Below are 22,024 nucleotides of genomic sequence, written 5' to 3' on the forward strand. Positions count from 1 at the left end.
TTCTGGCTTGCAGTGTGTCTGCTGAAAAATCAGCCGTTAACCTTAAGGGGATTCCCTTGTATGTTATTTTTTGCTTTTCCCTTGCTGCTTTCAATATTTTTGTGTTTTTTCTTTTTTTGCAGTACGCGGGCCTCTCACTGTTGTGGCCTCTCCCGTTGTGGAGCAGAGGCTCCAGACGCGCAGGCTCAGTGGCCATGGCTCATGGGCCCAGCCGCTCTGCGGCAGGTGGAATCCTCCCGGACCAGGTCACGAACCCGCAGCCCCTGCATTGGCAGGCGGACTCTCAACCACTGTGCCACCAGGGAAGCCCTGTGTTTAATTTTTGATAGTTTGCTTAATATGTGGCTTGGTGTCTTTCTCCTTGGATTTATCCTGTATGGGACTCTCTGTGCTTCCTGGACTTGATTGACTATTTCCTTTCCCATATTAGGGCAGTTTTCAATGATAATATCTTCACGTTTTCTCAATCCCTTTATTTTTCTCTTTTTCTGGGACCCCTATAATTTGAATGTTGGTGCGTTTAGTGTTGTTCCAGAAGTCTCTGAGACTGTCAATTCTTTTCATTCTTTTTTCTTTATTCTGCTCTGCGGTAATTATTTCCACTAGTTTATCTTCCAGGTCACTTACTTGTTCTTCTCAGTTATTCTTCTATTGATTACTTCTAGAGAATTTTTAGTACTGTTTTAGTTTAGTTTAGTGTTTAGTCATTTATTGTGTTCATCATTGTTTGCTCTTTTAGTTCTTCTAGGTCCTTATTAAATGTTTCTTATATTTTCCCCATTCTATTTCCAAGATTTTGGATCATCTTTACTACCATTACTCTGAATTTTTTTTCAGGTAAACTTCCTATTTCCTCTTCAGTTATTTGGTCTGATGGGTTTTTACTTTGTTCCTTCATCTGCTGCGTATTTCTCTGTCTTCTCATTTGTCTTAACTTACTGTGTTTGGGGTCTCCTATTTGCAGGCTGCAGGTTTGTAGTTCCCGTTGTTTTTGGTGTCTGCCCCCAGTGGGTAAGATTGGTTCAGTGGGTTGTGTAGGCTTTCTGGTGGAGGAGATTGTTACCTGTGTTTTGGTGGATGAGGCCGGATCTTGTCTTTCTGGTGGGCAGGACTGTGTCTGGTGGTGTGTTTTGGGGTGTCTGCAAACATTATTTTAGGCAGCATCTCTGCTAATGGGTGGGGTTGTATTCCTGTCTTGCTAGTTGTTTGGCATGGGGTGTCCAACACTGGAGATTGCTGGTTGTTGAGTGGAGCTGGGTCTTAGCATTGAGACGGAGATCTCTGGGAGAGCTCTTGCCAATTGATATTACGTGGGCTGGGAGATCTCTGGTTGTCTGATGTCCTGAACTCAGCTCTCCCACCTCAGAGGCTCAGGCCTGACAGCCAGCTGGAGCATCAAGACCCTGTCAGCCACACAGCTCAGAAGAAAAGGGAGAAAAAGAAAGAAAGAAAAAAATAATACAGTTATTAAAACAAAAAAGTAAAAAAATATTATTAAGATAACGTGAAAAAAAGAGAGCAACCGAACCAATAAACAAGTCTACCAGTGATAACAAGCGCTAAAAACTAAACTAAGATAAACTTAAAAATCAGAAACTGGTCAGCTGCCTACAGCAATCCCCAAGTGTACAGTTGCTCCCAGAGTCCACCGCCTCAATTTTAGGGTGACTCATTGTCTATTCAGGTATTCCAGAGATGCAGGTACATCAAGTTGATTGTGGAGATTTAATCCGCTGCTCCTGAGGCTGTTGGGAGAAATTTCCCTTTCTCTTCTTTGTTTGCACAGTTCCTGGTGTTCACCTTTGGATTTGGCCCCGCCTCTGCATGTAGGTTGCCCTCTGGCATCTGTTCTTTTCCCAGACAGGAGGTGGTTAAAGGAGCAGCTGATTAGGGGGCTCTGGCCCACTTAGGCCAGGGGGAGGGAGAGTTACAGAATGTGGGGCAAGCTTGTGGTGGCAGAGGCCAGCATGACGTTGCAACAGTTTGAGGTGCACCATGTGTTCTCCTGGGGAAGTTTTCCCTGGATCACAGGACCCTGGCAGTGGCTGGCTGCAGAGGCTCCTGGGAGGGGAGGTGTGGATAGTGACCTGGGCTTGCACACAGGATTCTCGGTGCCTGCAGCAGCAGCATTAGTGTTTCATGCCCGTCTCTGGTGTCTGCGCTGATAGCCGCGGCTCGCACCCATCTCTGGAGCTTCTTTAGGCCGGCCTCTGAATCTCCTCTCCTCACGCACCCTGAAACAATGGTCTCTTGCCTCTTAGGCAGGTCCAGATTTTTCCTGGACTCCCTCCCAGCTAGCTGTGGCGCACTAGCCCCCTTCAGGCTGTGTTCATGCAGCCAACCCCAGTTCTCTCCCTGGGATCTGACCTCTGAAGCCCAAGCCTCAGCTTCCAGCCCCCACCCGCCTTGGCGGGGAGCATAGAAGCCTCTCAGGCTAGTGAGTGCTGGTCAGCACCGATCGTCTGTGTGTGAATCTCTCCACTTTTCTCTCTGCACTCCTGTTGTTGCACTCTCCTCTGTGGCTCCAGAGCTTCCCACCCCGCCCCTGCCAGTGAACAGGCTTCCTAATGTGTGGAAACTTTTCCTTCTTCACAGCTCCTTGCCTGAGGTGCAGGTCCCACCCCTACTCTTTTGTCTGTGTTTTTTCTTTTACCCTACCCAGGTATGTGGGGAGTTTCTTGCTTTTGGGGAAGTGTGAGGTCTTCTGCCAGTGTTCAGTAGATGTTCTGCTGGAGTTGTTCCACATGTAGATGTATTTTTGACGTACTTGTGGGGAGGTAGGAGACCTCCATGTCTTACTCCTCCGCCATCTTGAAGGTCCTCCCACTGAATGTTTTTTATACATGTCTTTTGTAAGGAAAAAAAAAGGATATGAAGGTGGTTGAATGCGTTTTTATAATGTGGCTCTAAATCTGTACATTTTAATGGATACTTTCATTAAAAATTAGTACTGGGCTTCCCTGGTGGTGCAGTGGTTGAGAGTCCGCCTGCTGATGCAGGGGACACGGGTTCGTGCCCCGGTCTGGGAAGATCCCACATGCTGCGGAGCCACTGGGCCCGTGAGCCATGGCCGCTGAGCCTGCACGTACAGAGCATGTGCTCCGCAACAGGAGAGGCCACAACAGTGAGAGGCCCACGTATCACAAAAAAAAATTAGTACTAAAGAATGCAAATGAGTAAGTAACCCCCATGTGGGTCACTCTTTTAGAGGTGAAAATGTTTACTAAAAAGCAGAGCAGGTCTGATATCACAGATATAGCAGCTTGAAACTTGCTTTCTTGTAGTTGGTCTACATTTCTGCCATTAAAACTAAGCTTTAAATGAACATTTGGGGGCTCCCCTGGTGCCGCAGTGGTTGAGTGTCCGCCTGCCGATGCAGGGCACACGGGTTCGTGCCCCGGTCCAGGAAGATCCCACATGCTGTGGAGCGGCTGGGCCCGTGAGCCATGGCCGCTGAGCCTGTGCGTCCGGAGCCTGTGCTCTGCAACAGGAGAGGCCACAACAGTGAGAGGCCCATGTACCGCAAAAAAAAAAAAAAAAAAAAAAAAAAATAGATGAACATTTGGCCACTCAAATGAAGCCTGTTTCTTGCTGGTTGAATGGTGAAGATAAATAAAAAAGCATCTGACTTGGAACACAAATGAATATCCTAGATCCGTAACGGCAGAGTTGCCTGGCCTGCCAGGATCACCAAACTATCTCTTGACTTATTCGTGAGAGACAGAGAGAATAATATAGTTTTCTCCCAAGCTTCAGAAATCACACAATATCTTTGAATAGTCTCTGCAATTCACTCAATTATAGATATGTGCTATGTTTTAGCTGTCTTGGCTAACACTGGTGATCAGAAGATTGACCTGGAGTACTTGTTAGAATTCAAGTTCTCAGATTCCTCTTCTAGAGTTTTGGATTCTTTAGGATAAAGAGAAGCCCAACTCTCTGTACTTTTAATAAACACCCAAGTAATGGATTATTTGTTCACCTTTGAAACTATTTCTTTAATTACAGTTACCAGAAGTATTCATGTCTTTTAATCCACTAACCAACCAACCAAAGAAAGAGTATTTTAATAAAGATAATACTATTTAACATTTTATGGATTGAAATATTCATGATTACAAATTACATTAGGTTTTGTATTATTGAACACACAATTAAGATGGGTTTTCAACTGTCACTGAATAACTGAAGACAAAATAGAAATCTTTCATTGGCAGGTTCTTAGAGTTGGAAAAATTCTTCAACGATCTATATTCCATCTTCTGTAGTACTGAAGGCTTTGTCTGATCATCTAGGAATTTAAAGCCCTGATGGAGAAGACTAATTGTAGAATCCATTTCACAATAGAATTGCTATAAAAGCCATAGGAATGTGTGGCTGAGGCAGAGTCAGCAACAACCCCAATGACTAAAATCAAATTTTCCACTATCTTTTCTGTAAAGAAAGAAAAAGCAAAAAAGAAAAATTATGCTTAAAAAAGTATTTAAAATTGCCTGAGCACTGCACTAAGCGCTTCTCCATGAGGAGAATCTGAATATAAGAGTGCTAGGAGGGCTGTGCTCCCCTTCCTCAAACAGGTAGCTGGGCCCCTCCTTACCCCCCTACCCTACACAGGTCCTCCCAACCACCTGGGGCTACTTGACTCTTCCTACATGCTCAGTCCTGACTCAGCCTTGGAACCCACTGAGGAGAGACCTCAGAGAGGAGGATTAGAGATTGTTTTCATGGTTCTCTAGAAGGAGAAGCCCATTTGGGGATTAAATGAGAGGAAACACCAGTGAGAGGAAATGAGGTGGGAAGTAGGAAGGCTGGCTGAACCTTGAGACTGGGAACTCCCTCGGGGGAATGAGACAGCAAGGGAGGTTAGGTGGAAGTGCCCTAGCATGCCCTGCTCTCTAAGGAAAGTTTGTAGTCTTGTCAAGGAGATCAGGGGACAAAATGGACCACTGGAGGAGTTCCTTTCTAGCATAAATTGTCCATTGTGATGGATTTAAATTTCTGAAGTCAGTGGTTTTTCTTGCTCAGTTATGCTCCCTGTAGCTTGGAGCTACATCATAGAGGTTCTCATTCAGCCTCTGGAGTTAAGAATTACATTATATCGGTCACCAGACTTCCATTAGTAAGTCACAGCAATTAAATCAAGTTAAAGTAATTGATTTATACAGTTGGGTAACATCCAACAGGGATGGATATACTTCGAGGTCAAATGAAAACTACTTTTAGGAATGAGACTCAAGGGAAAGGTACCAGTGTGTTTCTTTGGCTTTAACAGAGAAAGTACAGTTATTTTCCATCTATACTGTGACCTGGCTAGAAAAATGGAGGTTCCTATAATTTTGTGATTGTTTCTTCATTATTTTGGATGAGCCAATATTTAGTCTTGTGTTCTTACAGCTTTTCACTGCAGAAAACACATTTATTGGGGTACGTTCGGCCATTCGTTGCACAGATTGGGTCCATTTCTCTGGTGCAAAAATGTAACTGATCCACATACACGTTACATTCTGGCTGTTAAACAGACAACAAAAATTTTCAGATAATAAACTTTTTGAATAAAATATTTTTTATTCTTAATACAAAATGGTATGCATCAAAATGAAATATATTCTATAGTCTATATTGAGGTTTAAAAATAGACATAAGTCATGCACAGAGACATAAAAATATATTGATATATTTTTGCAACCCCAATATTTTTTGTATTTTTTAAAAACATACAAATGGCTAAATGCATTTTAATAATTTAGCCACTCTGCCCCTACTTCACCTCATACATGGATCAGATGTTCACCATTATCTCATACCACAAAAAATTATAAAAGTGAATTTGTTATAATTCTTCTGTTTTCCTCAATAGTTTCACTAATAGATAATCTGATAGTTTAAGATTATCACCGTATATGTATGTGTTCATATATATGTTTGTATATGTGTAGTTAACCATATACATGTATATATATAATTTGTGTAGTGATGGCAGTGTTGGCAATTTACATAAATAAACAATAGTGTGTGTATCCTTACATGATCTGCTTTTTAGGCATCTTTAAAAATGTTTGCTTAGATGTTTAGAAATACAGTTGATTTTCTTCACCTCTATGTAATATTCCAATCTGTGATTTTATGAAAATTATTTTATATTCCTGTAAGTGGAAAATTAGGGTTTTTTAAAAATAAATATCTGTTTGAGTCCCTGCTTTCAATTTTATTTATTTATTTTTTTAATTTTATTTATTTTTGGCTGCACTGGGTCTTCGTTGCTGTGTGCAGGCTTTCTCTAGCTGCAGCAAGCAGGGGCTACTCATTGCATTGGCTTCTCTTGTTGCGGTGCACAAGCTCTAGGTGCACAGGCTTCAGTAGTTGTGGCTCATGGGCTCTAGAGCACAGGCTCAGTAGTTGTGGCACACCGGCTTAGCTGCTCCGCAGCATGTGGGATCTTCCCGGACCAGGGCTTGAACCCGTGTTCCCTGCATTGACAGGTGGATTCTTAACCACTGCACCACCAGGGAAGCCCAAAATTAGTTGTTGTTGTTGTTTTTTGCGGTACGCGGGCCTCTCACTGTTGTGGCCTCTCCCGTTGCGGAGCACAGGCTCCGGACGCACAGGCTCAGTGGCCATGGCTCACGGGCCCAGCCGCTCCGCGGCATGTGAGATCTTCCCGGACCGGGGCACGAACCCATGTCCCCTGCATCGGCAGGTGGACTCTCAACCACTGTGCCACCAGGGAAGCCCCCTAAATTAGTTTTTTTTAATCCTCTTCTTTTTCTAGGGTGAACAATTCCACTTTAAACACTGTTTTTTGATGCCTGTATATAACAAGGTTTATGCTCAATAATAAAACTGTGAATAATGGGATATTTTTACCTTGTCTGAAATGACGGATGGTTTTATATAGCTGGCAAGATTCTATTTCTTGAACTTAGTGTAAGAATGACACTTTATCTTACTTTTTGAAGGACTATTCTGTTATAGATATTTTTGATAAAATTTGCTGTTAAAACTTAAAATATAAAAAAATTAAAAGTTTACCTTTTTCAATTCCCACATTAATCAGTATGAACTTACAGTTTCACGTGTCTCTCTTAAGGGTACAAAAGCAGTTTCTGCAACCATCACACAAAAGGTAAACTGAAAAGAAGAAGATGAACAGGGGAAAACAATGTCTCTGGTGGGAAGTACCCACATCTATGCAAATCACCTACTCAAACACAGCAAGTAATGAGGTGAGGCTTTTGTGGTAGTATCAAAATAATCATCTCACAAAATAACTTCAAATCTGGAAATAGAATTCTAAATTCATCTCACTCTGAAAAATAACTTTAAGTATGGCTTAATAATCACCAAACCCTGCTGTGGAGATACCACTTTTTTTCATTTTTATAAATAGAGACATCCTAGTCAGAGAAGACAATGCCTTGCTTAAGGCCACTTAATATGAAGAAGTTAATTACTACTTAGTATTCAACTCGAGTATCATGGATCTCATTAATATCTCACAGCTACTTTACTCTGAAATTCATGGGCCATCTTGTGCTTTAAGAAAGATAAGTTTTCAGCAGAGGGATCAATTACTTCTCTCCTTACACAAAGCCTTGACTTTAGTGGACTCACAGCTGGCAAACAACAAATAGGATTGTCAAGGATACCAGATCTAGAGGACTTTTTTACTGCCCACACTCTGCATTTAGCAACGATGAAATCTGACCTCCAAAAAGGGGGAAAAAATCAGGTAAATATCTTTAATCATAAATAAACAGAAAACTAAATTTTACTGCTCATTCTAACCCCCTCTGTCTCTACCCTTCTAAGGTGGGAAATGAGAAAAAGCAATCTACTGATGTAATTTTTAAATAGGTATTTGTAACATTTCATTTTGCCCGTTTAAGTATTACATACCCAACAGCAATCTCCTTCATTCCTAGATAATAGCAGTTGTTTCCTACATTTCCTAAAATATGTTAGTTGCTTCATCCAGGTCTGAAAATTTTACTCACCAAAATAAAGAGGACATGCCAAGCCAATAATGAAAATAACTTTGATCCATGATGAGAAGAGAGACATCTTATCAAGTCTGTAGAATAAATGCATAGGAATGCTTATAACACATGGCACAGGGACAAATTGCCCATTTCCAAATGAAAGTTTCTTACAGCTAAGGGAACTGCCCCCCTCTCCTAGGTTTGTAATTATGGTGGGAATCTTCCCCCCAACCCACAGGACATACATGTGAACAGAAGGCCTTGTAGAAGACTTGAGAGAAACACTAGGACAAGTTCTCTTTGCCCATTTAAGGAGGAGCGGTTTACCCTCCCAACCCTTGGCTCAGCCAAGGAGCCTGGCTGCATTTAAAGAAATATGCACTTTGGAATTTCAGTTTTTCCTCAGAAAACAGAAATAGTTATTTCAGCAAGGACTGACCTGCAGCAGTCCTCACAGCAATGTGACACACCAGGGCTACCTCCACAGCATCCCCACCTGACCTACCTGAAACAGAGAAGGCAGTGGAGAGTGAGGTCTGCAGCTCCAGGGACTGTGCCTATTTTGATTCCCTTTCCTTCTCAACCACTTCCCCCAGCTGAAGAGTCTCCTTTATTGGACTGTTGGTGACCAGCCTGGTGGGGTAAAACAGATGGCCCCCAGCAGATAAGACCCTGAGGTTTTCTGTGTTCTTCCTCACGAAGATCTCACACAGATCATCTCTCAGCAGGGGTTTGGGACAATTTTATCTGATGAACACATGTATGAGGAAGGGAGAAGGTGACAACAATTCTTTGAAACTCTAAGGTACAGAAGAGATGGGAAGCTTTCCGAGTTCCTGAGTTGAAAATAAAGGATAATCAAAACAAGAAAGAAAAGAATGAGTTTGGGGAACTATAATTAGATACATACCTACACCCTTAGTATTTTGAAGGACAGTAGAAGTCCATTAGACTCAATGGGAGATTTGATTTTTATTAAACTTTTTTTTTTTATTAAACTTTTTATCTTGAGTTGAATGGAGATTCTCATCAAGCCGTAAACACTAATGCGGAGAGTTCTTGTGTTCCTTTTAATCAATTTCCCCCACTGAGAACATCTTGTAAAATTATGGTACAAATTCACAACCAAGAATGTTCAAAAAGACTGTCAGGGCAACCAGCTATGGAAACCTGAGGTAGAGGACAGAATGTGAATATTAAGAAGAGAAAGAAGGCTTGGGAATGAAATTGAGACCACAGGGGACAATGCCCTCAACTATATGATGAATAATTTGATCTTTACCTCAAAGTAAAGTGGGAAACTGTGCAGGGTTAGAAGTAGTAGGAAGAGGTATATAATATGAGCTATTTAATTAATCTGCTTCACAGTCTGACCCTGTGGGAAGAACTTTGGCAAATGAAAGTCCTGAGTTCAAATGCCATCTACCACTGAGTAACCTTGAGACAATATTCAGACTTCCTAATCCACTATTTCCTAATTTTAAATGTGGGAATAATGTCTATCTCAACGATTTGCCATAAATATTAGGGATAAAATATTAAAACAGGATGCACTTAAAGTTGTGCTAGATTACATGTGTCACCCTAACCGAACCTTTTTTTTTTTCAGTGAAGAAAGCCAAGATTGAGAAAAGAACCTTTGAGTCTAGCACTGTTCCATGCCAATTTAATGGGAGGATACAAAATCTGGTAAGTGCTAAAATTTTTCCTTTATTATAGGAAGTTATTATCATGCTTTCGCTAGATTTTGAATTATTTACATAGATACCATCAGAGACATCTGTGCAGATAATCCTTCTGGCACACGACCTTGGAGGGTAAAATTAAACTGAAGTTTAGAGTTGAAGTGATTGTACAGTCCTTGAATCCCACAACACTGGATTTTTTCTCTTATGTGCGTTCATTAGCAGAGATTAAGAGCAGAAGACACTGCCTATGAGATACAACAGGCCATGAGGTTTCTAAATTAACCATGAAAGGGAATGTTAGATGTGTGGGTTATTTGATGCATATTTTTTCTGAAAATGTTTAAGGTGCATAAATACATTTATACTATAAAGTTACAGATATTTAATATACAACTATACTAAAATCACATATAAATATATGCATATGTGTATATATGCAGATATATGCATGTGTATATATGTCTATATATGTATGTATATAATTCTATATATCTATATATTCACAAATATACTAACATTTACATGTAATAACACATATATATGTAATAACATTAACAATATAGATACATATATATATATACACACACACACAGAGCATACAGATAGATATACATAGATATCTATATATGTAACTTATCTAAGTGAGCCCTAAATGTCATCACAAGTATCCTCATAAAAGGGAGACTGAAGAAGATTTGATGCAGACACACAAAGAAGGCCAAATGAAGATGGAGTTAAGAGAGATCTGAAGATGCTGGCCCTAAAGATGACTGGTGATAAATAGATAGATAAAAATAGAGACAGAAGAATAAAATCAAGACATTTCTCTGTAACTCAGTTTTTCATTTAACAATCAATGGTATATATTCATATAAGCATATACAAACACACAATTCCTTTTAAGTTATTCTTGCTACCAGTGTTGTAATGAACATGGTTGTGCAGGTCACTACATGCTCATTCAATTAGTTCTATATTTTTAGTAGTTGCATTTTTGAGTCACATAATATGTGCAGTTTAAATTTTAAAGATAAGACCAGTTTACTTCCTGAAAGCCTTATATCATCTTACTATGAAAAAGACAGATTACAAGTATGGTTGGTTCTCTGTATCTCACCAAATGAGTGTCATCTGAAATATTCATGTTTTCACACTCACAGTTAAATATATACAAAAATATAAAGTGTATATATTTGGATGATTTTGTTCAGTGACAAAATTTCTCCATCTGGGAATAAGCTGAAATTGTTTATTAAATAAGTTAATGAAGTCATAATTTCTATTTTTTTACTTTTAAGAATTTTCATCTACAAACATGGTTTAACTTCCAAATTATTTAAGTGCTGAATATGTGAAGAAAATATTCCTCTCTAATTAACACAATTCATAGTTATGTTCTGTAAATGAGAAATTTGGAAATCTTTGGAGAAACTTCCTGTTATATATACATATACAAATGGAACAGCTTATTTGAAGTGGTGATGCGTGAACTTTGGCTACCCGGCCTCTTTTGTCTATTTAGAGTTAACTCTAGCTGGAGAACGCTGAACTACATGTCTGTGTTTCCTCTCTAATATTCCAAAGTTTATGGTGCTTAGGAGATCCTGTTAGATGATCCCTGAGCACAATATAATGCAGTCTGTTTTACACTGTCACAAGGTTCCCCTGCTCCAAATATATATTCCAGCTTTATTGAGTATGACATAACAGGCATACCTTGGAGATACGGAAGGGTTTGGTTCCAGACTGCTGAAACAAAGTGAATATTGCAATGAAATAAGTAACACAAATTTTTTCGTTTCCCAATGCAAATAAAAATTATGTTTACACTATACATATGTAGCCTATTAAGTGTGCCATAGCACTGTGTCTTAGAAACAATGTACACGCCTTAATTTAAAAATACTTTATTGCTAAAATATGCTAACCATTATCTGACAACACAGGGTTGCCACAAACCTTCAACTTTCAAAAAACACAGTATCTGAAAAGTACAATAAAGGAAAGCATGCCGAAAGACTAATGAACATAGATGAAGCAGTCCCCAACAAAATATTAGCAAACCTAATTCAACAGTATGTTAAAAGGATCATACAACATGATCCAGTGAGATTCATCCCAGGGATACAAGGATGGTTCAATTTCCAGAAATCAAACAATATGATACACCACACTAACAAACTGAAGAATAAACGTCATAATGATTATCTCAATAGATGCAGAAAAAGCTTTTGACAAAATTCAACATCCATTTGTGATAAAAAAGTGAGTATAGACAGAACACACCTCAACATAGTAAATGCTATCTATGACAAGTCCACAGCTAACATTATACTCAATGGTGAAAAGTAGAAAGCATTTCCTACAAGATCAGGAAAAAGACAAAGATGCCCACTCTTGCCACTTTTATTCAACATAGTATTGGAAGTCTAGCTGCAGCCATCAGAAAAGAAAAAGAAATAAAAGGAATCAAAATTGGAAAGGAAGAAGTAAAACTGTCACTGACTGTAGATGACATGATACTATACACAGAAAATCTTAAAGATGCCACCAAAAAAACTACTAAAGCTCAGCAATGAATTCAGCAAAGTTGGAAGATACAAAATTAATATACAGAAATCTATTGCATTTCTATATACTAACAATGAACTATTAGAAAAGAAAATTAAGAAATGAACACCATTAAGAAACTAAGAAAACAATTGCATCAAAAAAATAAAATACCTAGGAATAAAAAGACCTGCACCCAGAAAATATAAGAAACTGGATGAAAGAAGTTGACAATGACACAAACAGATGGAAACATTTGCTGTGATGGAAAGATTTACCATGCTCATGGATTTGAAGAATTAATGTTATTAAAATGATCATAGTACCCAAGACAATCTACAGATTCAGTGCCAAAACACCAAAGGCATTTTTCACAGAACTAGAACAAACAGTCCTAGAATTTGTATGGAAACACAAAAGACCCTGAATAGCCAAAACAATCTTGAGAAAGAAGAACAAACCTGGAGGTATCACACGCCCTGATTTCAAACTATACTACAAAGCACCATGATCAAAACAGTATGGTACTGGCACGAAAATTGACACATAGATCAGTGGAGCAAAATAAGACCCCAAAAATGAACCCATACTTATATGGGCAATTTATCTACAACAAAGGAGGCAAGAATATACAATGCAGAAAAGACAGCCTCTTCTATAAATGATGTTAGGAAAATTGGACAGCTACACACATAAGGATCAAACTGGACTCTTCTCTCACACCAGGCACAAAAATAAATTCAAAATGGATTATTTAAATGTTAAGACCTAAAACCATAAAACTTTTTGAAGAAAACATAAGCAGTACACTCTTTGACATAAGTCTTAGCAATTTTGTTTTTGGATATGTCTCCTCAGGCAAGGAAGACAAAAGCAAAAAAACCCAAATGGGACTACATCAAACTAAAAAGCTTTTGGACAGAGAAGGAAACTATCAACAAATCTAAAAGGCTGCCTACTGAATGTGGGAAGATATGTGCAAACTTATTTCTCACAAGGGATTAATATCCAAAATACACAAAAAACTCATATAACTCAGTATGAGAAAAACAAACAACCCAATTAAAAATTGGGCAGAGGACCTGAATAGACATGTTTCCAAAGAAGATCTACAGATGGCCAACAGGCACATGAAAAGATGCTCAACATCACTAATCATCAGGGAAATGCAAATCAAAACCAAAATGATATATCACCTCATATCTGTCAGAATGGCTACTATCAGAAAGACAACAAATAACAAATGTTGGCAAGGATGTAGACAAAGGGGGACCCTCATGCACTGTTGGTGAGAATGTAAATTGGTGACGTCTCAATGGAAAACAGTATGGAGATTCCTCAAAAATTAAAAAAAAGAACTACCATATGATCCAGCAATTCTACTCCTGGGTATTTATGCAAAAAAAAAAAAGAAAAGAAAAGAAAAGAAAAAACCCCCACTAAGTTGAAAATATAGATTCACCCCTATATTCATTCCAACATTATTTACAGTAACCAACATACAGAAGCAACTTAAGTGCCCAATCAATAGATGAATGTATAAAGAAGATGTGATAGTGATACACACACACACACACACACACACACACACACACACACACGCCAGAGTATTATTTAGCTATAACAAAGAACAAAATCTTGCCATTTGCAGCAACATGGATGAACATAGAGGGTATTATGCTAATTGAAATAATTCAGACAGAGAAAGACAAATACTATATGATTTCACTTATACGTACAATCTAAAAAACAAAAACAAATGAAACGAAACACAACTAAACAGAAACAGAGTCACAGATACAGAGAACAAACCAGTAGTTGTCAGATGTCAGAGGGGAGGGGGTTGGGGGCTGAAGAGAAATAGGGGAGACAGATTAAGAGGTACAAACTTTCAGTTACAAAATAAATCAATCACAGCTATGAAATGTACAGTGCGGGGAATCCAGTCAATAATTATGCAATATCTTTGTGTGGTGACAGAAGACAATTAGATTTATCATGGTGATCATTTTGAAATGTACAGAAATATAGAATCACTATGTGTGTACCAGGAACCAACACAGTGTTGTAGGTCAATTATACTTCAAAAACAAACTCATGGAAAAAGAGATCAGATTTGTGGTTACCAAAGATAGGGGGTGAGGAGAGATGGAATTGTATGAAAGTAGTTGAAAGGTAAAAACTTCCAGTTATAAGATAAATAAGTACTAGGCTTGCAATGAACAACATGTTAAATATAATTAACACTGCTGAGCATTATATATGAAAGTTAAAAGAGTAAATCCTAAGAGTTCTCATCACAAGAAAAAATTTTTTTCTATTTCTCTAATTTTGTATCTGTACGGGATGATGGATGTTCACTAAACTTACTATAATTATTTCATGATATATGTAAGTCAAATCATTACGCTGTACATCTTAAACTTACACAGTGCTGTATGTCGATTATATCTCAATAAAACTGGAAGAGAAAAAAGAGGTATGCAGTAACAATTGTTGGTGAGGATGTGGAGGAAACGGAATTCTCATACATTACTGGTGGGAATGGTTAAGAAGATACAGCCACTTTGAAAAATACACTGATAGGTTCTGGAAGAGCGCAAGATAAACCTACCATACAAAGCATCCATTCTACTCTTGGGTGTTTAACCAAGAAAAAATGAAAAGAAAAAAAGACTTGTATAGTAATGTTCATAGCACCATTTTTCTTAATAACCAAAAAGTGGCAACAATTCCAGTGTTCATAACCTAGTGAAAAAGTAAAACAAAACATGGTATATCAATATAAAATGGAATACTATTGAACATTAAAAAGTAATGAACTACTGATGTATAAGCTACAGTGTGAATGAACCACAAAAACCTGTAAAATGAAAGAAGCAGATATAAAAACAACATACTGTTTCATTGTCTTTACAGAAAATGTCTAGAAAAGGTAAAACAAGAGAATACAATGTAGATGAGTAGTTGCCTTGGGTTGGGGGTAGGAAGAGGGCATGACCTCCAAAGGATGAGAGGCACATATTTGGGGGTGATGTAAACACTCTAAACTTTAATTGTGTTGATGGTTGCTTATCTCTCTCCCTCTCTCTCTCTCCCTCTCTCTATATATATTTCAATTATTACATCATGTCTAAAACTGATTAATTTTGGGTATGTAATTACAACAATAAACTGGTTTTTAAAAAGAATAAAATTTCAAGCTTTGTATTCAAACTCTCTTTACCAAAAGGTCAGGTTTAAAATACTGTAAGATTTCCTGTGTCTCATTTTCATAATATGTAAAATAGAGAGCTGATGTCTACCTAATGTGATCCTTAGAAGAACTGAGTTAGGTAACATGTAGAAAACTGTTTCACAGAGCTTTTGAGGAGAACAGTCATGCAAAAAGGAGGATTTCCATTCATTAGTGGATAATACCTTTAATCGATAACATTTAAATTCCTAGATGATAAGTAAAAGCAGAGCTGATCATTGTTATCTTATTTCTCGCATCTAAATAGGGCTTGACACATAGACCTTTATTTATGTGGAATTTTAAAAAAAAGAATACATAAATGAATACACATGTTCACTGAAGAACTTTTTCACAAAGTCCTCTGCAAAGAAAAAGTGGTGCAATTGGCCGAAAGCATTTTTATAACGTTGCTCTACAAATTAACATTCTAATGGATACTTTCCTTAAGAGGGATATTTGAGATTTTAAATGATTTAATAGCTCCCACACTGATTACTCTTTAGATGTAAAAGTATCTATTGATAAGAACAGCATGCCTAGCATAGCCTATGTCATAGATTCCCAGTTGTCATTCAACAGTCAACCTACATTTCTGCCACTACATTCAAGGTCTGAATGATCCTTTGGGCACACAACTAAAGCCTGCTTCTTGTGGCTGGAAAACTGAGACTAATGGAGAGACATCTGACTTGGCTCTAATAAAGCAAGTCCTAAGTCAATAAAGGCCGTGTTGCTTCTCATCCCAGGAGCACCCACTTACCTCTCAACTGACTTGTGATCAAGAATGAAAAACATAGAAATTTTTCCCAAGCCTCATAAATCTTATATTATCTTTCTATACATTCTGAAATTTATTCAATTATAGACATACCCGAGGTCTTAGAGTCAGTATTACCTAAGATTCATGATCATAATATTACCTGGGGTGCTTGTTAGATTTCAATTTCCCATAAACCTCTCCTAGAAGTTCTGAATCTTTAGAACAGACAGAATCCAGTTATCTGTACTTTTTTTTTTGGTGGTACACAGGCCTCTCACTGTTGCGGCCTCTCCCGTTGAGGAGCACAGGCTCCGGATGCGCAGGCTCAGAGGCCATGGCTCACGGGTCCCAGCTGCTCCGTGGCATGTGGGATCTTCCCAGACCGGGGCACGAACCCGTGTCCTCTGCATCGGCAGGCGGACTCTCAACCACTGTGCCACCAGGGAAGCCCTGTACTTTTTATAAATACCCAAGTAATCTAATATTTGGTCATATTTGGAAAATATCTTTTTGGCTATAGGTATCAAAAATTGTTTATGTCTTAACCCATTACCCAACGAAATAAACAAGGGGCATGTTAAAATAAAATGTAACACCATTTAACATTTCATGGAGCAAAATATTTAGGGTTTTAAATTGCATTAGGTTTTACATTATCAAACATATAACTAAGATACTAATTTTTCAAACTGTCATTGAAGAACTGAACATAGAGAGTAAAAATGCTGAAATGAAAGGATCTTAAAGTTAGAAAGAACTTGGAATATACTACATTCCACCTTGTATTCTACAGGGTTCACCTGGTCCTCTAAGAATGGAAGACCCCGACTCTGCCACTCTAATTGTCTGTAGCATCCACTGCAAAATGGGATCACAGTAGAAGTTGTAGGAATGTGTTGCTCCAGGAAAAAGTCAGCATTCACTATAATGAGCAATAGCAAATTTGCCACCACTTTTTCTGTAGAAAGAATCAGACAGAAAGTGAAAAAAAATTATTAAAAGAACACATAAAATTAAACACTGTGGCAGTACACAAAATGTTTCTAAATGAGGAGATCTGAACTATGGGACATTACAGAAAGGCTGTACTCTACTTCCAGAAGGAGCTGGACCCTGCCTGCTCCCCTGCCTTATACATGTCCTCTCCCTACTGTGGGGCTGTTTGATCCTTCCTACCTGCTCAGTCCTGACTCAGTCTTTGGACTAGACCTAAGAAAGGAAGTCATTAGGCATTGTGTTAATCCAGATTTTCCAAGAGGCAGAAACAATTTTGGGAGTAAGTGGGCAAAGATTTTATGAGGAACACATGTGTAACAAAATGGGGGAGTGTTGCAGAAAAGGCTGGCAAAGCTTTAGACCACAAACTCCTTCCGAGTGGAGGAGAGGGGGATGTGAGTTTGGGTGGAGGTGTCCTAGACTGCTCTGCACTCTCAGGAAGGTTTCAAAGGCCATGATGATTTCAGGAGACAAAGTTGACAATCACATGATTTCAGTGTGTAATCATGAGTCTGTTCTTTGCTCAATTATGCCCCCTGTGGCTGGAGGTCTGCAAGGCTGATTCTCATGACTTCAGTGAGATCTTCTGTTGAGCATCAGAGCTTTGGAATAACATCATCTTGGCCACTAGTCAGCCATTAGTAGTTCATAATCAATTAAATTAAGCTAAGTTAACTAGTTCTTTCATTTGCAAAACATCCAGCATGGTTATAGTGATAGTTTAATACTACTTTCAGAAGTAAGAATTTTAAGACATGGTAGAAGTGTGTCTCCTTGGCTTTTAGAGAAATATTATAGTTATTTTCTGTGTATGTTGTGTCTACATTATCAGCAAATGAATTTTCTTATCATTTCATGATTTTTTAATTACTTTGGAAGAGTAAATATTCACTATTGTGTTCTTACTTGAGTGAACCACAAAAAAAAACACATTTATTGCAGTAAGTGTGGCCATTGGTTGCAAAGACTGGATGATATTCTTTTGTGCATGTTTTCACACCACTGTATGGACCACATTCTACCTGTCAAATATAGAGAGATAATATACATTAGACAATGAATATTTGAATACAATCTTCTTAAATCTTAATATGAAATGCCATACATCCAGAAAAGGATAAATACAATATATGTTTAGATTTAAAGAGAAAACTTTATGGAGTCACATCCAGTAAATAAGAAACTAATATCAGTATTTTTATAGAAATAGTGTATTAACAAAAAGGCCATGCAACTGGCTGAGTTTATTTTTATAATGTAACCAATTTCCCACCCCCACCCATGACCTTCCCCTCCTAGGTGATATTTTTCTTATCACTCTCTCACTCACACAAACACACACACACACAAGAAAGTCACCAAACTGAGTTTCTACCTCCCTCTAGAATTTCACTACATATCAATACATATATATTTTCACTATATTTATGTATTTCATAGTTTTGGGTATCTTGGTAATTTTCACAAATAAATGATACAATATGTATTCTATATGCCTTTCTTTTTATACTCCCTTATGACCTTTATTTATACTGATGTTCAGAGCTGTAATTTACTTTCACCCTTAAGTAATATTCCACTATTTGGCCATATAGAAATCATCACTGTCTATTCTCCTACACACTGGTAATTGGGATGGTGCTTTTTTCCCTTTCATTTTGTTAGGATGAATAATTCTACTCTAAACATACTCTCTATAGCTCTCAGTTTTGTGTGCAGCAAGTAACTACCCATGATAGGAAATTTAAGGTAATAGGATAAATACGCTATCACCTTGTATAGACACTGCTAAATGGTTTTGTATTACTTGCTAGATTCTATTTCTTAACCTTGATGTAATAATAATACATACACACTTTTACTTTTTGAAGGAGTGTTTTTTACATTCTGTTTGATCAATTTTGCTGTGATTTTAAAAACTGAAAATGGTTAAAAATTTACATTTCAACTTCCAAATGAACCAGCAGTAACTTACCCAATGCTTGTAACTTGATGTTTTTGTAAGAGCAGTTTCTGCAACCACAGAACAGTTTAAAAAAATAAGAAGCCCACACACACAGTGGCAGTAGAAATCTATGTAAGTGGCCAATTCAAGGAACTACAACTAATGAGGTAAGAATTTTGTAGTAGTAACAAAAACATAAATTCTCAAATATATACAAATCTTAGAAAAAAATAATCCCCCAATTATTCTAGCTTTGTGAAAAATGGTATTATGTATTTATTTTTTAGTAACTCCTAATACCCTGCTTGAAGATACCAATTTTTTAAAGCTCTGTAAAAGAGACATTTCACTGTGATGAAGACAATGCCCTGGGTGAAGTCACTTAAATGTGAAGAAATTCTGCTCAATATCAGGGTATTATTCAATACCTATATAACAGCTCCTTTTATTCCCCTAATTTTATGGGCCACCTTGAACTTTAAGGAAGATAACTGGTCAACAGAGGTATGAATGAGTTCTTTCTTAACACAATGCCTTAATTTCGGGGACTCAGAGCTGGTAACTAAAACTTTAGATTTACAAGGAATACCAGATCTAGAAGAGCTCATTCTTTCCCCACACTTTGTAATTACAACCATAGAATCTGGGCCCCAAAAGGAAAAATAATTTAGTTAAAGGAAGAGATAAGGTCTACTGCCCATTCTAATGCACCACTCTGTTTTAACTTCTCTAATATGGGAAATGAGAAGAAGCAATTCAATGATGAAACATTTAAAAGGAATTTATAGTAAACCCTGTGTCACTTTACCAATTTAAGAATTACGAATCAATGAAACCACCACTACATTCCTACGTTACAGCAAAATGCTTCCTGCATTTCTAGGATATATGAAGTGTTTTCCCCAAGACTGAAAAATTTACTCACCAGAATAAAGAGTAATGGCCAAGATGATGAAAATCACTTTGATCCATGAGGAGGTGAGAGGCATTTTATCGAATCTGTCAGAGAAACTCCTCAGGATGTCTGAAACAATGGCACAGAGATACATGGCCCATTTCCAACAGACAGGTAAATGAAATCTAGACAAACTTAGAAAGTGTTTTACTTGTAGAGGAACTACTCCAACTCCCTAGATCCCAAGTTAAGGTGGACTGTCCCATCTGTTGCTCCCCCAACCCTACAATTCAGCAAGAAATATCACGACATCAGAAGACTGCCCTAAAGTGTGAGAGAAAACCCATGAAAAGTGCTCTGTGAATAGGTGAGAAGAAGCTGATTATTCTCCCCAATCTTTGAGTCAACCCACAAGGAGCCTGGCTGCACTTCGAGTAAACATGCACATTTGAATCTCTGTGTGTTCTTCTGACAAACAGCAATAGGTATTTCTGGAATGATAAATCTGGAGCAATACTGACAGCAGTGTTCCAGGGCTACTTCCCTAGGTTCCCCACTTGACCTGCCTGACGGAGAGATCAAGAGTGAAGCAACAGTGGCTATCTAATTCACCTTTCCTTCCTGACCATCCATCTCCACTCTTACTGACTTGTGAGTGAGGAGATTGGTGGGGTAATACAGAGCACTCAGGGCAGATAAGAGGCAGAGATATTCCGTGTCTTGCCTGGGGGGTATTCAGTAGGTCAGGAGTGATGCCTCACAGATATCTTGCAATACATGTTCCCTCAGCAGGGGGCTTGGGACCGTTTGATCTGATGAACCCAGAAGTATGAGGAGGAAAGAAGGAAATACCTGCAGTTATAGATTTTACAGTAAGAAGGTATGTGGGGAAAAAAGAAATGCGAAAACTTTCCAAGCAAGTGAGTTGGAAAGGAACAAGAGAATCAAGCAGGAAAAAAGAAGAGTTTGGAAATGTCAATTCAAATGGGGTCTAAACTCTTAGAACTTTTAAGAAAAATCACCATTTGCTAAAGTATCTCTTATACAAACTACCTGTTAAAGAAAGAATAAAACTTGATGAAAGTGCTGGGGAGAAAAAAATTTTTTTTTTCTCTACCCTTCTAAGTTCTTCTGGTTGGTCTAAGGATTAAATTGACATAAGAGACATTCACAGGAGAAAATCAAATTTAATTATTTAAATACGGCGAATCCAAACATGAGAAATCCCAAAGACAGGCAAAATGATACATGCGCGCGCTTGCGTGCTAGGTTCCTCCCTGTCTACCACACCCAGTTTATATTATACTCTAGGTATCTCTGGTGATAGCTCCCTTCCTGGAACAGGTCCTCTATCTACATTCTTTAGGCAGTTAGGTCAAAGGTTCTTCCTGAGTCTTTTCTTTCTTAAAAACAATCAACCCAAAATAATCCTCATGCCAAAGAGATCCATTTAGGGGTGGCAAATTTTCCTTCCCTTCAAAAGCAAATCTATTAGAGGTCAAGTTAATGTTGTTCAATAAGTTTTCATTCTAATGAATACATAAAGAATAGACACCTGAGATATTAAATTATATTTATAATTTATTTACAAATTATAAAGGGTGTTATATTTATCACCCTTCCATTCCCCAAAATATTTATGGAGTCATTACCATGAACCTGACATGGTAATTATGGTATACTCTTATTTTCAAATATTAATTGTACATTTCATTAGAAAAAAAATTTTAAATGAGCATTTGGCTTTCCAGTTAAGCATAATTCTCACTGGCTTAGAAGTGGACAGGAATGGACCACCATCTGTCATCTACCCCAAAATGGAAGACTTAACTTGTGGATGGTGGCCCAGATCTATCCATCTACCTTGGAACCATTACATGGAAACAAATAAAATCGTAAATAAGGGTGCTATAGTCTTTTACGTTTGTTATATTAGTTTAGCCTGTATCCTAACAAATACAGTGAACTTCAAC

General features: G+C 38.0%; 1 protein-coding gene across 3 annotated transcripts in view; it reads right to left on the reverse strand.

Moving 5' to 3' along the window:
* Positions 1 to 4,039: 4,039 nt before the first annotated feature.
* Positions 4,040 to 22,024, reverse strand: part of LOC137221849 (serine protease inhibitor Kazal-type 10-like) — an 86,208-nt gene continuing 68,223 nt past the window's right edge. Inside the window, exons 6-11 of one of the 3 annotated variants that reach the window (XM_067732182.1) lie at positions 20,082 to 20,180; positions 8,419 to 8,484; positions 7,995 to 8,071; positions 7,066 to 7,128; positions 5,393 to 5,508; positions 4,040 to 4,434 (exon numbers count right to left, since the gene is read on the reverse strand). In XM_067732182.1, coding sequence (XP_067588283.1) covers positions 4,389 to 4,434; positions 5,393 to 5,508; positions 7,066 to 7,128; positions 7,995 to 8,071; positions 8,419 to 8,484; positions 20,082 to 20,180 — 467 coding nt within the window. In that variant the 3' untranslated portion in view covers positions 4,040 to 4,388. Of the gene's footprint in view, positions 8,072 to 8,418; positions 9,150 to 17,015; positions 17,174 to 18,117; positions 18,234 to 20,081; positions 20,181 to 22,024 lie in introns of all 3 variants that reach the window. The other 2 variants (XR_010942175.1, XR_010942174.1) reach the window with 2 other exon arrangements.

Source organism: Pseudorca crassidens, chromosome 3 (assembly GCF_039906515.1).
Source record: "Pseudorca crassidens isolate mPseCra1 chromosome 3, mPseCra1.hap1, whole genome shotgun sequence".
Classification (NCBI taxonomy): Eukaryota; Metazoa; Chordata; class Mammalia; order Artiodactyla; family Delphinidae; genus Pseudorca; species Pseudorca crassidens.